The following is a 20,256-nucleotide window of genomic DNA, read 5'->3' as shown; positions in this document are numbered from 1 at the left end:
AATTTTAAACTGTCTTAAATATCCATCTCTTCAGCAGTTATTTCAACAAGTTTCCACTTTTGCTATATCCAGTAACTCACTTCATTAAAATACTGTTTGCCATTCCATATGGCCTTGGACTCCAAAATGTTTGAAACCATAGCTCTGAACAATAAGCAGTCTCATCAGCGTTCCCTATATCTGTGCATTACTCATAAGGGGAACCATCTTAAGTCCTTTCTAAGCTCCTGAGGCTACATTTTCATGTATTATTTATTGTTATAGAAAAGATTGCTGGTTTTCAGTGTTGTTTAATGAAATTTGGCTTGGCTGCTTGTGAACTACTAGACTCCAAGCCCATTTGTATGGGCACACAGTCACCACCTTCTGTTAAGTCAGTGGAAGCTCATTGTGTATGCCCAAGCCTGGACTAAGACATAGGTGTTTCCTTAATTATTTTAAATGCCATTTAATCAATTTCTTGATGGAAAAACAACAATGCACAGCAAAGACTAAGGTAGGATGTTAGTTTTCTAGATTAATCATAATTTCATTTATTTTTAAAAGATACAGATTATATAGTTTAATTTAATTGCATGCATGTCATTACGAAACATCTGAATTTTGGTGCTGATGGCATTGCACTTTTCAAAATGTCTGCTGTACATTCCAGTTCGCAGCTGTGTTAGATGTAAAAATCTAAATACTTCCATCTCACAACTTAGAAAATTAATTAATTGCCTTTGTAATTTGCTCTTCACTCATACACAAAAATGCATTCTTTTTCCACACTTTTCCTTAGATTACCTATTTCATTTCAATATTTCAATACTCAGTATTTCTGTCTGTAGAAACTAGGAGATACATTAAGAGAACAGAAAAGTAAAGGATTTATTCTGCAAAGATTTGGGTATTCTTCCCAAAGATGATCTCCAATCAGTCAAGCCATGAACAAATGTCTCCTCTCTCTACTACTTCAGTTAAAACCTCAGCAAAATTAGCTTTGCTACCTATTCTGAAAGTCAGCAATTCAATTCCTGGCCAGGCAGGGAAGAGTCCAAAAATGCTTTGTCATCAGGTCTCCTGCCCTCTCAAACCCAAAGTTGTTGGCATCAGCACATAAATTATGGAGAGAAAATAGTTTCCCAGTGGCACAGCTACTACTTATTCATAGCCAAAATGTATTTCTAATTGATGCAGCCTAGCAGACATATAAGAAAACTTTTTATCAAAATTTATATTTTTTAGATTTTTGCTAAAAGTCTTAGGCTTTCTAAAAGTCATATAAAGAATTAAGTCTCTATGTGTGTGCTTTAGAGCCTATTGATTAGATTGAAATTAGACAAATTCTTCCTTCTACTCGTTTTCCTGTTTAAAATAATTCTGGTTCTGCTGTCTTATTTGACTTTGGTATGTAAGGCCACTACCTTACTGCTGTTTGCAGTAATATTTAAAGCCTTATTTTAAGACATCCTAGAACATTTCCTTTCCAAGATCATGCAACTGCACAGAAAGGGAAGTTTGTTTGATGTCTGTAAGGAAGCCCTTGAACATGACATTCAGGAAGAAAGTTCCCATTGAACAGACAAAACAAGAGCCCATTGCTGGTGGGCAAACTCAGGCTACATCTAGATGGGGTCTGCAACATCCCCCACAGTTCTGGTCTTGCGTTTGCCTAGATTGAGGCTTTGTTCCAGAGTACGGCTCAGTCCCAGCCTGCAGGAGAGCACCATGAGACTGCGAGTCTTGTGCTGACTTGAAGTTAAAAATGTCAAACAAACCAAGTCTCAGAAGCACGGAAGCATTTCAAGGACCTCACCCTCTGGCTCAGAGTGCCAAAAACCTGGCAGCCAAGAAAGCTTTTATTTGTCATAACAAGAAGCCCGAGGTCATCCCAAGGTTGGGTATTGTGACTGACAGAGTTCATTGAGGATTTTTTCTCCTAAGGATTAGCAGAAGAGCAGGGTAACCTCTTCTGGATTTACTTCATTTTAAAAAATAATAATTTCTAAATTTTTAAATAATTCTGGTTTTAAAATTCACATTGAAATTCCCTCTTAAAAAATTGATAACCACAGCAGCACTGTATCTTGTTCGATATGCTCTTTGAGGTTGTATTATTAGCTTGAATTAATGCTAGCAACTGCTGAGGCTATGTATCCCCTGTTACTACCTGCTAGTTTATGCAGTACTGCAGTGGCTTCTGGACGGGGTTTAGTTAGGTGGATGAAATACTTTTGCAGAATAAGGAACTAGTTTCAGGGGAGGAAGTGCATGGTCTTTTGCATCAAGCAAAAATCCGTATTTTCTACCATTTTCATTCACCTAAATCTGTGATGTGGCACACTACAGTTGTCCATATCTCTGCTAGGTAAGCAAAGGGACTTTTTCTTTCAGGAAGCTGGGTGTTTTATGAAATCTGAACCAGCACTTTCATGTTCTTGGGTGAGACATCAGTTTTGCAGTTCAGTGAAATCTTCCTCTAGAGTTTGCTTAATTGGGTTCAAGGATTAAATGTTGCAGAAAAGACTGCAAGTGGGACATAGAGGTAAATTACGAGATTAGAATGTGCTTCAGTTCATTTAGTGTTTGTTAGCCTTACTTTGACAGGTCAAGACAGCCTTCTGTTATCAGAATGCAAAATACATGTTTGTAAGCTTTAAAAATATATATTGATATATTCAGATATCCATACAAATAATCTTAAACCCTTCTAAGTAAACTGATATTTTTATGATACCTTTCCACATACTAGAGAAATAAAGTTACACATTTGCATTATTTAACATGATACATTTTTATATATAAGCAAGTATGCAATGGGGAAATATAAGACTGATGCTAACCTGCAATTCAGCTATTTTTCTGCTGTGGTATATTAATATCTTAATTTTCAATATATATTTTCAAGTCAGATCTTGAAGTTCATATTTGATTTTTGTTCACTTCTCACTCTGGTACAGTCTCACTGATTTCAATTTCAACTTCCTGAATAAGAAGCAAGTCGCACGCAGCAAGGACTTAGGATCTCACCCTTGGGATCGGACTCACCTTTTTGCTACACCCGCTTATTAAGCATAATCATGTTTCCTGATTTTTGTTTCAGAAACTACCCAGTTTTGGGCCTTACCTGGAACAACGCAAAAAGATAATAGCTGAGAACAAGATTAGACTAAAGGAACAGAGCATGGCTGCTGTGCTTCCCGAGAAAAAGCATTTCATTCCGAAGAAGTCCATTCCAGCAATCAAGGTAACAAAAATACATGCTTACGCATAAGAAATTATCAGCCATCAGGCAGTTGACATGCACAGTCATTTCTAGCAGTTTGAGTTGGTTATTACTGCTTTTAAGCTTGTTAGAGGGCATCAAAGACAACTATTTATGCAGACTTTCTAGCTTTTAACCAAAATCGATGGGAAATTATTTGTAATGTAGATGTATAGGTATTTCGCTAATGTCATTTTTCAAAATGAAGATATGCAGGCAATGGAACGGTAATTGTAGAACGAGGCATGCGTAATGCCTTGAAGAACGAAGTAGAACTGTTAACGATTTCTTTCAGTTTTAATGCTACAGTATAAGCTCAGTTTTGCATGATACCTTTTGATTACTTGCGATGTGCTAAATACCTCAATCTCTCATGTAGGATCAATGGAAAATGCTGGTGTTCAGTACATATGAAAGCTGTGTCATAGGTTTTCAGGCTGAACTTTTAAAACTGGAGAATGTTTGTCTAAGTAGCTGATCCACCATCTACAATGAGTAAATGTCAAGATGAAAATAAAACCTGTGACCCCCCCTACTGCAAAATCCATACGTTGGAGCTTTTCCCTTCCCTTAGGTAGTCAATAAATGTCAATAAAATGAAACATCAGAAGCTAATTATTCTAGGTTTTCACTTTAGACCTTACTTAAACTTCATGTCTGAATAGGAAAAAGAAGCAGGCAAATTTTTTTTTTTTTAAATCAGGATTCTCATGTAGGCCTGTTTATAAAGCAGTGTGAAAATTGTATCTCTTGAGCTTCTTCTGTCTTCCTCATATATGTGAGAATATCAGATATCTACAGATGGGTAACTTTCACTGTATGATCAGACTTGTAAGAATTCTTGCAAAAATAAGGCCAAACATAAAATACAATACGAGCAGTGGCTCAAAATAACACATAATTCCCAAGGACATTTTGCAGTTTACCAACACATGCAGTATTCCAAGCTAACTGGTAGAACTGCAAAACCAGCCAAACAAAAATTTTGAGTCATCCTCCTGTTTAAGTTAAATAGTTTGCCGCATCTATAGAGCGCTCTCAGTTTTTTGGACTGCTTATTTTGGTTTATGTCACTCTATTGAAAATTGCTCCCCTCCTCTTGTGCTGAGGTTCCCTTCTTTATGTATACAAAAAGTTCCAAAGAACAGCAATCTACTCTTTTTTTTCCCACTATGATGAGCATTTTCAAAGCCTACTTGACCTCAGAGGTTTTATGGTTCTGTTCTCTTTGCAGGGAGAGTATTGATGTAGGGAAAAAGAGAAAGAAGAAGCAACAGCCAATAACTGCATTTTCAATGAGATAGCTTACTTCTGAAAACAGCAGAAAACCAAAAAACTGATACCATCCAAAAGCAAATAAACTGAATGAAGGAAAAAGTTTAGCAAGAGGGAAAAACAGACATAAAGACTTGAAAAAAACATAAATAAAAAGTTGAGGTCAATAATTTATCAAGCATAACCCCAAGTACAAAAGCAAAAAAGAACCAAGTAGTAGGAGAGAGATTAAAAAGAAGAAAAGAGGCCCTACTGCAGGGAAGAGGAAAATGAATTCCCCAAAACAAAAACTTTTGTTTATAAAAGCATTGAATACTGTTGTGTGATGTCTGTGAGGAACTTCTCAGCCAGGGAAATCAGGTTAGCGTCTTTCTCACACCTTCATTTAAATGAGACTGAAAAAGACTGAAGCAATTAGAAGAAGGTAGGAACCACCAAAGCTGATTCTTGACAGTCTTTCAGTCTGACCATCTCTTTAGAAGGGAATGTTTTAACCACAATGAGAAAAACAGCAACGAGAGATGCCCACTAAGAAATAGGAAAATACATGGGTTTTGCTTGAAGTAGGGAACTTTACACTACAAAGGGAGGTTTTAATAACGTTTATTATTAATAGATCCATCTATTATTATAGTATGGAGAAAATCTGCCAGGAAGATTCAGAATATTCAATAAGGAAGCTGAGTGAAGCTTAACGAAAAAAGGTGACTTATCTGATAGCCTTCCCTGATCAGGAATTCTCCACGGAGAGAGGCAGAGGAGCTCAGACTTGAGTGATTCATTTGTAACTGTCCAAGAAGTATTCAAATTTAGAATTACAAATCCCAGACTATCTCCAAGCAGTTCTGTCTTGGCTGACCCTCTAAACAGAGGAGAGAATACGTTCTGTTAGTTCAGACTAGGATATCAGGGGGTGGGAATGGTTAGCACTTATAGCTAGTCCCAGCCTAACTCTAGTTCTCTGGAGCAGTGAAGAGGTATGCTTGAAAGCTGATCGGACCTGAGAGATAGCTGTCCTTGAAAGAGCTATGACCCCTGCTTTGGCCGGTTGTATTTTTGGAGGGTTGCTGCAAATTTCCTGATGCCTGCCCAGAACTCCCTCATCTGTCTCATCAGCTGTTGGGTTGGTGATATGTAAATTCCAACATTTGTTTAAATTCCACATGCTGCCAAAATGCCTTTTTTTAATATATTTAAAAACCGTCTATGATTATCCAAAATCTAATTTAATTTTTGGATGGCTTTTCCCATGGCTTTTCTCTTTATTTTCTCTATTTTTCGATATTAATTGAAACTGCATATTTTGATATTCAGCAGAGTTGTTTCTTCTTTTCTCACTTGTCTGCAATATCAGAATTTCTGCTGTAAGTGGATATGTGCCCTGGATCTTTTCTTTTCAATTGCATTTTTGTACAGCTCCCACACGTGTATTTGCCTACCTCAGGTTACCTCCTTATTACTTTAATTTCTTTCCTTATACATTCCTGTGTTTTTTTTCCTAATAATTTAGTTCTTTGTCCTTCAGGGCCTATACCATAATATTCAGTCACCATTTATCTGCTTATTTGATTTCTTCCTTTTTTTACTCTACAAGTCTTGCTGTAGAGATTGCCCTGTTTGGTAGTTAAAACACTCTGGCATAGCTCTGTTTGTTAGCTTAGCTAGGGCATGACATGTTGTTCAACCTGTTGGAAAAATATCCATAGAGATCCTCAAGCTTCAATTTCTTGTGTTTGAACTATTTTTCACCCTTGTGTGTACAGATATGTTTACATGGTCTTTCGTACATACATGCATGCAAGTCTTTTTATGCTGATGCTGTAAGCACCCAGCCGGAAGCCAGCACCTTGGGAGGCATCTAGCCACATTTAGTCCAGTGCTGTGTTTAATCTATAAAATCCTCTTGAGAGGTGAGGTATATTTATCTAAGCACAGCACTATTAAGCCATAATGGTGTACCATTTGGGTCCTTCGTGGCATTTATCTGGGTGGTTCAACATGAGTAGTTTTAGCTTGTGCTTGCCTGCCTGGGAAAGACCATATTGTAATCTTCTTCATAAACGTGGAGCTGTTGCATATTTCAGGTGGAACTATGCGTGTGTCTCCCATAATTTATGGGACTCTAAGTCTGCCTCTCCCAAGTATTTGCTCCAACATGAATCACAGCAATAATCTCTCCTGCAGTAGCCCATAATGATCCCTTCTCTACCACAGTACTTCAGAGAATATTCTCATTACGTGTGACAGTTTAAGCAAATTTAAGTTAGTCTTCAGATCTGGGGAGAAATCCCAGAGTCCAAACTTTCTCTTTCCCTCCCCACTCTGACTGTGGGATTGCCTCAAGAGGTTCTGCAATAGAATAGAATGGAATAGAATAGAATAGAATAGAATAGAATAGAATAGAATAGAATAGAATAGAATAGAATAGAATAGAATAGAATAGAATAGAGTATTTCAGTTGGAAGGGACCTACAATGGTCATCTAGTCTAACCGCCTGACCAATTCAGGGCTGACCAAAGCATGTTATTAAGGGCATTGTCCAAATGCCTCTTAAACACCGACAGGCTTGGGGCATCGACCACCTCTCTAGGAAGCCTGTTCCAGTGTTTGACCATTCTCTTGGTAAAGAAATGTTTCCTAATGTCCAGTCTAAACCTCCCCTGGCACAGCTTTGAACCATTCCCACGCATCCTATCACTGGATACCAGGGAGAAGAGACCAGCACCTCCCTCTCCACTTCCCCTCCTCACGAAGCTGGAAAGAGCAATGAGGTTGCCCCTCAGCCTCCTTTTCTCCAAACCAGACAAACCCAGACTCCTTAGCTGCTCCTCATAGGACATTCCTTCCAGCCCTTTCACCAGCTTTGTTGCCTTCCTCTGGACGCATTCGACTACCTTAACATCCTTCTTAAATTGTGGGGCCCAGAACCGCACACAGTACTCAAGGTGAGGCCGCACCAACACTGAATGCAGCAGGATAATCACCTCTTTTGACCAGCTGATCATACTGTGTTTGATGCACCCCAGGGTGCGGTTTGCCCTCTGGGCTGCCAGGGCACACTGCTGGCTCACACTGAGCCTGCTGCCGGCCAGCATCCCCAGACCCCTTTCTGCAGGGCTGCTCTCCAGCCACTCCTCTCCTAATTTACACTTGTGCCCGGCGTTACTCCGTCCTAGGTGCAGAATCCAGCATTTGGACTTGTTAAATTTCATACCGTTAATCATTGCCCAATGCTCCAATCTATCTTGATCCCTCTGCAAGGCTGCCGTTGCACTAGCAGCCCCTAAGAGGAAGGGCACTGTGCTACTGTATGTAAAATCGGAATGACTGTGTATTCCAGGTCAATGTATCTGGCTGATTAATATAACAATAGCATTACAGTAATTACGGTGCTATTTTCTACCTTAACATCTTGCTAGTTTGCTTGTCTTTTGTCAGGATAGCACACCAAGCAGAAGTTTTTGTGAGCTGTCCATGATGTCTCCTACTGTGTTTTCTCTTGCAGCTTTCTTTTATCTAGAATGTATCTGTTGGCAAGAATAGCGGAAGTTACTTATTTTGATATGCTCTTTGTCAGACTGCGTTTTTTCACCATGACAGTACCTGTTCATCTAGTTTTATAAAATACCTATGAAGTTCCTTGGGTTTTATTTAATTTAGTTTAATCTAAAATATGTATCAACTCCATAGTCTTCTGGTTCAAATCTTTTCCTGAAATGCACGCAATCGTATTAAACAGCATCATATCTAAACCAGAAAATTGAGACACTTTGCTCTGTTAATGTTTTGCCTTTTCTGAACATTGATCATTGTATTCCAGCTCTTTATTTTTTCTTGGTTTAGCCAACTTGCAATCCCACTTCATGGCTACTTAATTTCAGAACTCTGTTGTGTCAGAGGCCTATTGAAACATAGAATTTGCCAGTTGTTTTTTTAGTATTTGTTGCCTCACAGCCTTCATAAAGAACTGTGATAGATTCACGGGGCATAGTTTTCATTACAGAAGCCATATAGTAAAGGTTCATTTGAGTTATTTTGTAAGTTCCTCTTTAGCTGGTACTGCAACTGTTTTACTTGCTTTACTGAAACAAGGCTTAGGGGTCCCTAAATCCCAGAGCACATTTAATAACCTTTTTAACTATTGGCAAAGCATCTGTAATCTTTCAATGTAAAGTTAGTTTTAATGAGATTACATATTTTTGTTAGCCACTTTACTGCAAACTGACCTTGGTCGTGTACCCTCAGATTCTGGTGACCTTTTCTTCTTTAATCCGTAATTTTTTTCCTAACATTTCTTCTTTTCCTCTCTCTCTCTCTCTGACAGTACCTCACCTTTAAACCGAAAAAGAACAGGTGGAAGGCAGGTATCTCCCTAATGGTGACAAACACTGGTGCAGAAAGTCATTTACTTTCTTTGCAACGTTTCATCCCCTTTCCATGCTCTCTCTCTATCCTAGTGAGGGCACTTCTGCACAGCCCCTTGTGCTTTCACAACCTATTGAATCCTGAGAACTGCCCAAACAGCCCATAAATAATAATGAACAGATAAGAGTACTTGGGATCAAGTGCACAACTTTGCTATATAAATGTCAGATGCTTTGTTAGGAGTTTTTGGTATTACTTGGTGATGAATCAACTTCAGCATTTGTATCATGGTCAATGATCCCTCGGAGACCTAAAGACTGAGGCTGAGGCCTGTCCTTACGACAGACTGCTATTCACAACAGGCAGACCTCTACTTCTGGGTATCTAAAGATTACCTTGCTTTCCTTGCCTGCTGTTGCTGTCAGCTCCAAGTGCACGAAGTTCCTAGTCAGTGAACCTTTCTCCTGAACACGATGTGACGTGCAAGGTGTTTTATGGTGACTCAAAAAGTGCAATAAGAGGACAAGGATGTGTGTTCCCTTTGAACTTGCTATATGAGATGCAGTACGTGCACAGTGTATGGCTTTCTAATGATCTAATGACAGGCCTTGATGTTCATCATCTCTAGAGCACAGTGTGGTCTTTTACAGTGTGGTCTGCATGAAGATGGACACAGCAGGTCTACAAGGAGCCATACCTGAACCATGAATTGTATTTACAAATATAGGTTTACTAATACGATGGCTACTGAAAAGCTAATCACCATAAAATGTTTGATATACTAACATTAAAAATGCAGCTATAGTAATAAAAATAGCATTGTAAAAATAATATCCTACTGAACACATCTGCTCCTTGTGTATATTCAAAACCACATCTGCCTAGCTTAGTGACAAAATGAATTTTTTTTCTGTACTCATTAGTAACATAAAACTAATGGATTCTGCTCTGATTCTCTCCATAGCAACTGAATTTCCTGCCAGTTCCAGTTGCAGGACTAAATTCCTCTCCCAGTTCGTTCAGTACAGTTTTGTTGAGAAGAGTGGGACAGCACAGCAGTAATCCAAAGGAGCACTCTAGGTCCCTGAGACTGCAAAGGTGTAACTTAGGACAAAATTTAACTTCCAGGTTATTTTTTTTTTAATTGCTGCTGGTAATGCATAAGGCAGAAAGAACACAGATTGAGTTTCAGAACCTGGCTTCTGTTTGCAGGTCTGGCAGTTGGCAAAAAAAACCATTATACTGTAAACAGTGCAAATTTGATCCAGAGGCCATTGAGATATACCAAGTATGGAATCCCACAGTGCCATTTTAGATAGTTGCTTTTTGGAGTGAAACTGCACTTTGAACAGTGAAAGCTGATTATTTCTTGCTGCACTGTTTATTTTGTTCCAAACGTTTATGATTTGATAGAAACAAGAAACTCTGAGATAGCTTGAGATGCTGTAAAAGAGTGCACCTGCAAAACATCTTTTAAGTACCATTGCTTTTTTAGTCAATAAAGTCTTGAAACTTTGCAAATTAATAAAGATACAACCTTTGCTTGAGACAAAGAAGTGATTAAAAGACAACACCCAGGAGTGTAAATGAGCAGTAAATCATTGAGACAGTCTTTTGAAATCAGTTTCAGGCCTCTAAAATGCCATCATCCTCCCTATTTGGGATTCTAAGTCCCCAAAAGTGTATTTTGTGAGCTGTGAGAAGTGAGACTTGGTTACAAATTCAGAAATCACCATTCCATATGCATTGTTTTTGTTATTCCCTTTGTAAGTTTGTAGCTGGAAAAATCTATTTTGATCATGTTCTTCTAAGCAACCATTTCCTGAGCTATCTAATGCTATCCTAAACCTTGGACTGTCTCCCTCCTGTCCCCCAGCTGCTTCGCTGGAAGGCCATTAACCACCTCACTCCTCTCACATTTAAAAAGCCTTTTCTAATTTCCAGCTTTAAATTTATTCATGGCTGGCTTATAATCATGCATTTTTGTGCCAACATTGTCATTTAACTTAAATAGCTCTTTTCCCTCCCTGATGTACATATAAAGAGACATCATATTCCTGGTCTGCCTTCATCTTCCTAGGCTAAACATCTTGTTAGGCTCTTTTTATCTTCTCTCATAAGCAAGGCCCTCCATCCCATGATTATTTGAGTAGCCCATCTCTGCAGCCTACTTGAGCTTTGTGGGTTTTGTTAACATCCAAACGATATTTAAAGAATACGAATGTGAATCCAGAACCTCCCTGGGAAAATTGTTAATTACCTATGCTGTTTAAACGTCTGCTTTTGTTAGATTAAAAAGCCCTTCACTATCAGGAGTCTCCCCATGTTGATACTTCTACAACATGAGCAGGCAGTGGAAAGCTACTTCATTGTATGTTGTACAGGTTTTACATCATTTCTTCAAATTCTTCAGTACACAGACCAGTACTTGCAGACGACACGTGCATTTGTGACATACAGTGGAATACAGTGTTTGGGGGCTATATACACAAAAGAGAGGCGTATAGGATACTTAGTATTGCTGGGGGCAGTAGATCACACAAAGACAGATGTATTTTGAACCCCGTAGCAGGTATGATACAGACAAGCCTACATGAGACTTGAAACAAGCTGGAGCTGAATTCTACAACTACAATTTTTCAGCTGATACAGAGGACTGCAGAAACCCGAGAACTGTAGCAACCTGAAAACCGCTGAGCAATTCCCAGTAAATCCATGAACTTTCCTGAGTAAGACATGGAAATGAAAATACAGGGGTGTAAGCGTTCCTAAGAGATGACATTTGAGTTAGTTACTGTAGCTCATCAGTGGAGGCACAGTAAAGGGCTGTGTGTTCAAGTCTAGTCCTTTGCGATACCAAAGTAAAAAGTATTAGCTGAAACACTTTCATAGTAGTTAATTGACCTTTTACAGTGGTTTAAGCAAACAGATTTTACTTTGAATTTGCAGTGAATTTGGACCATGCACATAATCAGCTTGCACAGCTCTATTGATGAGTGCTAATTCATTAAGCTGTGATAACTTGCTCACTTACAGTCAGCTGTCCACACTCATCACGCTGCCTTTAGCAATGTGCCATAGCTGTTTTATGCTGGAAGAGCATTAATGTTCTCTACGTGTTGCTGAGAAGAACTGGAAGGCTTTTAGCATTAAACGAATGCAACCAAGGTATTTCACATGTCAGCAACTTAGGGGTTTGGCAGAGAAAAAACATTTGAGTGTTTTTGGAACAAGAAAACAGTAAAATTTCCCTGTCCTTCTTCCTGGACTTAGGATATGGTTGAATTTCCTACCTCCACAGTCATTAAGAGCAACTCCATAGATCCTACCGCTGCATCCAGCGAACAAAGAAATTTGTCTCATTGCATAAAGATACTATTGTAATTTGAGTGCTGAAGGCCAGGTAGGCCTCAAAATTAAAACTTCACTGAGATGAACGGGAGTCATTCATGCAGGAAGTAGAGCTGCTGTTGCAAGTTCTCAGCAGGAACACAAGGTTGGACCCATTTTTGCATTTAATTCATGTAGCAGAGCTTTCCTTTAGAGCTAACATTGATAAAGCCATATTACCCTGTTGCTCTGATGTGGCATAGGAATCATTAGGGATGCTTAGTTTGCTTGAAAGTAAGGCTGCCAAAATAAGATATGCAATGAAAAGTTAAGTAATCCGGTTCTTCTGCAATGAGAATTGAAAACGATATATAGAGCATTGTATGCAATTATAAATTATACAGGTTAAATATAGCATACTAGTACACGCTTAAAATGGTTGCTAATCACTTCAGAATAATTTTTTTGACTGATAGGAATAAGATAAGTATTGCTTCTTCAAAAAATACTGAGAAACAGAATACAAAAAGAAATCCTTATCATGTTTCTTGGCGATGCAAGACCAAAGGTAAACACTTTGAAGTTTATGATTCTGGGCAGACTTGTCTGTGTCTCGTATTTGGCTTGATCTTGAGCATTTTTCAATTGACTTGGATCAAATTCCATAATCAAAACCATAATGAGTTCTTGGTTTATTACAGTAGAATGACTTTGAAGCCAGTTCTGCTCTCCTGTCACTCAATGAGATTTCTCTAATAGTTAACAGCTATACCCCTTTTTAAAGCAAAAGTAAAATGTCTTGTTGCGTCACATAACCTTAATTTACTGAGCCCAACCTTATCTTAACAATGTAGAATCTTGCACATAAAATCGAGCTGGTTTTGCAACATGGGAACCGTGGTAGAAGTGTGCTTAGTAAATTCACAAAATATCCAGGCAACCAATACCATGCCACAGAGTGACTGTCTTAAAATGCAGTCATGTTCATCATCTGTGCTATACTTCCACAAGTTAAACTAATTTAACTGAGGGATAGCTGTAGTCCAAAGGACCTGGGACTTGTCCCATCTCTACCATTGACTCAGTGAAGCTGAACTGCCACTGAACTGTGCAGTTTCCCTTGATGTAAAGTGGAAATGGTTTGCATCAGGTAGATCCCCAACAACTTCTTTTAAAGGGCATGTCTTCCCCTTGTGGTACGTACCCATACGCTGTCCTGCCATACACCTTTACTTTTGCAGCACAGATGTGTAAGATGTGTAATTTGATGCCACAAATTCCTCCCTGTGAAGTTAACAGAACTGAATCAAGACTTGCAGGATTAGACCCACATCTTACTTCTGTACAATATTTGCAATAAACTGATGATCATGTCATTTGCACATCTTACTGAAGAGAGAAAAGCAGTTATTGTTCTCTTGGTCAGTTTATTTGATCGTGCCCCTTTCTTTTCTTGCTGTGAGTTCTTAAATCTGTGCTAATGAGAAACGACCAAGGATGATGTGATTGTTTGTAGTATGTCACTCCTGTTTTGTGCTCCATTTTGTTCCTTGAAGTTTCACACAATAATGGCAAAACAATAGCACATTCAAAATCAAGTACTAAATGTGTAACCTATTTGTAGAACGTGTTTGTATACAAATATATACTTCTAGTGCTGCCTACATTCAAAATATGCCTGTATGGAGTATTCCTCATATTTTACAGAAGGTATGAAGGTCAGCAACTTGGAAATTTATAAGAAAAATCCTAAACATCATCACAATGCATGGCCAAATCTTCCATATTAAAGTACGAGAGAGTGCTCCTGCGCAGCTATAGAAACTGCTTAGGTATCTTCTAAATGAGTCAATAACTTTTTTTTCCCCTAGGATGTAATTGGAAAAGCACTGCAGTATATTGGAACATATGGTGAGCTCTGCAACACAGAGCAAGTTGTGGCTCTGATTGACGAGGAAATGTGTATCAACTGTGGCAAATGTTACATGACCTGTAATGATTCTGGCTACCAGGTAAGAGCACAGCTGTAATTAGCAGAAAGGCACGATGAGTTATCTTTCTGCTGCTGGGAAGAAAGAATCCACCTTCTGTTAATGAGCAGGTGGTAAAAACAGATGTCTAAAATATTGGATTCGAACCCCAGCATGCTCCCAGGCTATGCCACGCAAGCCCTGCCTGAGCTGTCTGCGCGGCAGTGAGAACACTGCCCAGCATGGCTTTTTCTGGAGGGCTATGCAGAATGGACCGCATCTCGCTGGCTTGCTCTAGGTCACTCTCCCAGTCTCTCCCTAACTGCAAGTGGGAAGCGGGATTCTTTTTAAGAGGAACAAAATGAAGGAGACCCAAGTCAGATGGCAGTAAATGTAGTTCTTTGCTGGTTTTCAAGTACACCAGGGAGAAAGGGAAGAATGCATCCCTTCCTACCGAGGGGGTGTGGGGAGACAAGAGCTGTTCTTATTGCCAAATGCTTTTTAAGAAACCTAGTCCTTGTTCCATCAGCATAACTGAACTTGAACTAATTCGGGTTTCAGGCAGGTGGGTTTTTGTTTTGATCTTGATTGAGGTACAAATCCTTTCTCCAGGACACCTGCCAGGGTTTAGAGCAGCAGCTTGAAGTTTGCAGAAATCATTGTGACCAGAAAATAGCACAATTTTGAGCTGGGGCTCCTGTTTGCAGCGAAGTATTTCTCTGATTTCTGCTCAGTATGGTAACATAAGTTGTATGAAATGTATCAGCATTTCTACGTGCCATTCCTTGCCATGTCCACTGGAGCTGATGGACTGGTCTGCAGTAAAAAGGGCAGTACAGGAGACTCATGTTCTTTTAGAAAACCAAAATATGGTCTTAGCATAACCTCCATGGAATCCAATATGCAGTAAGCAGTAATTTCTACATGAATTTTTCCATTCATCCCAGTCTGAGAATAGTTTGTCAGAAACAAATACTTTAACTGAGCACCAAGTTTCCTCTGAACACCATGACCTTTTGTTTATCCTTAATTCAGTCTAATCAATAGTAGGTCTGCTGAATTTAACTACATACAGTCAAAGAAAGAAATCTTCCCATTTAAAATCAACTCCTGCCGTTAAAACAAGTGTGTCAGAGCAAAGGTAGATATGTTTTTTTCCACTGATATGAGAAAATTAATGCTGCATTTGTACCAGATTAGATTACTACAGTAGCCTTTTAACTCTCTAAATTTCTTCTTGACACTGCAATCTTGACCTCTTCTCCTTCCATTACATTTCCCAGTGAAGGGGAGGATATAGCCCTTGGAGAGCAAAAGACTGTGTTAATATTTAGTAAAACTTTCTTTTCTATAACTGGAAAAAAAAAATCAGCACAAAAGAACAAAAGTTTAAAACCCCAGGAGGTTTTCTAAGCACAAAAAAATGTGTTTTCCTTAATTAGTTAAGGAAATTGAAAAGAAATTAATTGCAAAGAATTGCAAAGACATTCTTAATTGCAAACAAATCAACCCCCCCCTTCAAAATAGCATCTGCTTTGTGCTTCTTTTTGTTTCACAAATATCCATGCTGCTCTACAGAGCTATCACCTTGTATGACTCCAACAGAAAAGCTTTCCTTAATTTAAAGTTAGCACTGTACTTATGATTTCCTCTGCTTCTTTGAACTCCCTTTCAAGATGTGCATTGTTGTTACTTAGAGAGGAAGGAGTCCTTTTTAAATACTCACAAACCAAAGCTCTCTTTGTGCTCAAGCTAAACTAAAACTTGTAGATTCAGGGCAGTTAGTACCTACTTCATGCCCTTGCTGGTTGCTACAGCAACTTTTGTGCTTTCCTGGAGGTGAAACCCCAAATGCCACAAATCTGCCTTTGGAGCCAACCTGCAGCACCACCTGGTACCTCCCATCTCCTTCCTGGCTCCCCCAGTTGCTGACAGTGGTTAGGGAGATTTGTGAAGGCACCACTTGCTTGCAGAGAAGCGAGAGTTCAGATTTCAGGCCTGATTTTTCCTTCCGAAAACTCTTAAAAGTAGATATTCAGTGGGTATTCAGTGGGTGGTTTTCTTATTTTTTACTTTTCTAGGCTTGCTTGTTAGATATTGAAGCTTTTGCAGTTGTGTGATGCTTTTGTTTTTGCTTTTAATGGCCATTTCCATTATACTAGCAGCTTATTTCATTGAGACTGCAACTGTTATTTCACATTCAAATACACTTATCACCCTAATTGGTAATGAGGATTCACTGCATGGAAACGTGAGAACTAAAGCAAGCTCTGCCTGCCCAAAACTCAGCTATCCCTTTCGAAGATTTGCAAAGGAAAATAATCATACGAGGCACAGCCTGCTGTGTTTTTCTCTACTATTTATTAAAATAGATTGTTTATGCTGTGCTGAAAAGAAAAGGCAAAAGAACGCATTGTAGCCAGCGTTGTGCTGAAGCCATGGTCTGGTGTCTCCTCTGAACCAATAACCCTGGCAAATTGCTGTCTTACGAAATACTTCCTTCGCATGAAGGAGGAATATCCCTCTGGGAGTTTAAACACCATGGGCCAAACTCCTCCTTTTGTAACCAGCCCTTGTGACCCGTCAGCTTTCGTCAAGGTGTAATTTGGCCCATATTTCTAATTTTAAAGTGTCGGGAGGGGGGGTTGTTTTGTTCCCTGCCAGTTGAACAGTTGCTATAGCTGCAGTGCAGAATCACACCAAGATGTCTCCAAGTGCTGTAGCACAGGAAATGCAGGCACTAAAATGGGAGCAATTTTGACCTTTTCCGTGAGTGACATCAATAGTGTTTATTCCTGTTCGCAGGCTATCCAGTTTGATCCCAAAACCCACCTGCCCACGGTTACTGACAGCTGTACAGGCTGCACCCTGTGTCTCAGCGTCTGCCCTGTTATCGACTGCATCCGCATGGTTTCCAGGACAACACCCTACGAACCAAAGCGCGGGCTGCCCTTAGCCGTGAACCCCGTGTGTTGAGGTGATCAGTCCGACAGCTAATGTGAACTTTACACTTGTTTGATGCAATTGATTTGCTTTCTAATTAGTCCTTGAAAATCTACTCTTATAAAAAAATGTAATACTGATAGTTGTTACAATGAACACTGTGTTTTCCAATTATTATTTTTACAACAATTAAGTTTTGAAATTACAGAAAGGCAGCAATTAGTCAGTTGCGGCTGTCAGTTGTCCACTATTTGAAGTGCAACTTTCTCCTTAGGAGTCATGCTGCAATTTCAAAATTTCGCTATAGCCTCTTTAATCTCTATGTATTTTCTGGCTGTAAATATAATTAAGAAAGCATTTTTAATGAACTACAAATCAATGTACAAGCTAACTGTTTTCAAGGAGGCATTTTGTAATTAAGCATTACATTTAGTTTTAAAAGAGTTTCTTAGAAGATGTAATTAACCACATCATAGCATTCAAACAAAGCAATGCGGCTTCTATTTTTCTATGGGAAGAAATGAAAGGGAGTTTAAAATAGGATTTAAGAACTGGATTAATCACTTTCAACTACTACAGCATATGGTAGTGTATTTTTATAATCCTTTCTAATTCTTTCTCACACTAGTCACTTTATAGAATAAATTTGCTGTGCACTGACACATGCTGGACTTGTCAGATTTGTGTGTTGCATGGGTAGCTTGATCATTACTTTTCCCCCACTCATAACATCTCTTTAAAAACGGTTAAACAGGCTTATTACGAAGTCCAGGTTGCATTTCAGGATTCTGAGATGTGACAACATTTTTTGCTCCAAGCTCATCCTCTAAATAACTTTTTAATTGTGCCAATTAATGTTCCAGAATATACACGTTACAGGTCAGAGATCTGATTACGTGCAAATGGAATACACACCCTGCAGACTGTGTTTGCCAAACACAGATACATAGGGCAAACTGGCAAGATGATTTCCTCCAGTGCCAATTCTTCATACTTATTGGTTATGTATGGTTATAATAGTTTCACAACCAAAAAGAAAAACAGATTTGTCTGTCTTGCTAAACAATATCTCAGTTTTAATCCATTTTTCATTCACAGTAGGAACTTTCTAGTGTGAACATATTGCTGTCCGCTTTACTCCACTTAAGAATATAAAGCTGTTAGTTTCATAATAATAATAAATGATCTATCATCTATTCAATTTCTTATACCCTATATTGTGATCAGCAAAAGCTTTGATTAAAAATATACCCTGACTTTTGTTTCTTGATTTATGAATTGTGCACCGAACTATAAATAAATGTTGAAACCAACTTGGGTTTGTTTGGGGTTTTTTTTCATTTACTAAACAGATTTTTCTTGTAGAGGCTTGTCAGGTGGTGTTTCATGATCTCTAAGATTCACTCCAGGAATCATTAATGAGGTAATTCATGTGTACATTATTCCATTAATTGCCTACAGTGCAGAATGCAGCATGCTCTTTGCCCCTCTCTGGCACCTCTTTGTCTGCCTTTGCCTCGTCTTCCTTTTGCATCCCTTCCCACACGCACACACTTGTGTGCACACATATGTACACTCTGTGTCACTCCAACGTTTTGAAGTGTCATTTCATTTAGTATCCTCGCCCCACCATCACTGTTTTGCTGACACTTTGGGCTTGCTTGATGAGATCCCTTGGCAGGCTCAAGCCCAGTGTCTCCACTAATAGCCTTCTCTTCATACTTTTAATTTTTCTCTCATCATTGTGGATTTTTCTCACTAAGATGAAAACAGGAACAGATAGTCGTACTGCTTAGAAAATACTTGCCTGAAACTTCTTTAAAGCTCTTGGTCTTCTGGTAGTTTCTTACCTTATGTGAGCTATAGAGAACTCACAGGAAGAACAAGCTGTTTTGTGAATGTTAGGGACAAAGTTTGGAGACTCTCTGCATGTACCGCTTGTACCTCTTCTGAGGAGCTGGCTGACAGGCAGCATGCCCTTGAGTGGGGCAGAAAACAACATCAAAATCAGATCATCTGCAAGTACATTTTATGTTCTCAGTTAGCAGATGCAAGGAAAAGTAGCTATCTTCTCCCAGGCTGTTACCATGTACTTCTTATTTTGTATCCTACCTACCATGAACCCTGAGGGTGCGAGGTGGTGTGTCACCTGCGACTGAACTGGCCAGCTTCTCCAGGTCTTTTGTTGCTGCATCGTCAGACCTGATTACCTTACTATCCTGAAGGCATCACATCTGGTATTGTGGCTTCTTTTAAATACAGGGCAATGCCAGGAGACCTAACTTAAGTAGCTAAGCACATGTACATCGTAAACGGAGCAGCAAAATTAGAGCTATTCCTAGGATATTCAGTAGTCACAGGACATCCAGTATTCCCAAGCAGCTATAAAGTAATCTTTGGAGGAGTAAAGGCATTCTTTGTGAATCAAGACTATAATCAAGACTATAATTTGTTTACCGAAGCAGGAATAATGGGTTATATTATGCAGGTTTCTTTCTCACTACCCGCCCTCTCCCCACTCTTGTTCTGTCAAGTCCATTAACAGTTTCAGGAAATGCATTCCCAAATGAATGTGAATACTTTCTAACTCTGACAGTCAGCAATAAATCTGTGTGTTGCAGGACCTCAGAGAAGTGGCCACATTTAGGTCTCCTGCAGGATTGTCTTTCAGTCATAAGGGTAAGGTGAGGTGTAAACAGGCAGGGGAGAGCCACAAAGGACATATTCCTGGGTTTTACAGGTTTTTCATATCCATCTTGGGGAATCCATTCCATTCAGCGCATTCAAGAGCCAAGGAAACAAATCAGAAAAATCTGGTCTATTCTGCAAACACTGTAGCCAGTTATTAAGAAAGGGATATGAATTTTCAAAGTGTAAAAGGTTCCAAATTAAGCTCATATATTTCAGTGATTTAGTTGCACATTTAAGGAATTATGTATTATTAAAGACATGCTGGGCGAAATCCTGCAACCCTACCCTTGCAGTTTTTAGACATGTTGTCCTATTGATTACTATTATAAAATATTGTAAACTCTATCCGACAAATTAAATTATGATAGAAATGCCATAGCTCATCCTCCAGTAGCACATTCTTATTCACATCATATTCCTGAACAGAAAAAGCT

General features: G+C 39.0%; 1 protein-coding gene across 1 annotated transcript in view; it reads left to right on the top strand.

The window, feature by feature from the left end:
* The window catches only part of DPYD (dihydropyrimidine dehydrogenase), a 364,617-nt gene extending 346,173 nt beyond the window's left edge, over positions 1-18,444 (top strand). The window contains exons 21-23 of the mRNA XM_075156366.1: positions 3,086-3,229; positions 14,090-14,230; positions 16,994-18,444. Coding sequence (XP_075012467.1) covers positions 3,086-3,229; positions 14,090-14,230; positions 16,994-17,164 — 456 coding nt within the window. The 3' untranslated portion in view covers positions 17,165-18,444. The remainder of the gene's footprint in view (positions 1-3,085; positions 3,230-14,089; positions 14,231-16,993) is intronic.
* Positions 18,445-20,256: the final 1,812 nt, after the last annotated feature.

This window comes from Calonectris borealis, chromosome 8 (assembly GCF_964195595.1).
Source record: "Calonectris borealis chromosome 8, bCalBor7.hap1.2, whole genome shotgun sequence".
NCBI lineage: Eukaryota > Metazoa > Chordata > Aves > Procellariiformes > Procellariidae > Calonectris > Calonectris borealis.
The sequence above is the reverse complement of the archived record's forward strand: the minus strand, read 5'-3'. Positions and strand labels throughout refer to the sequence as shown.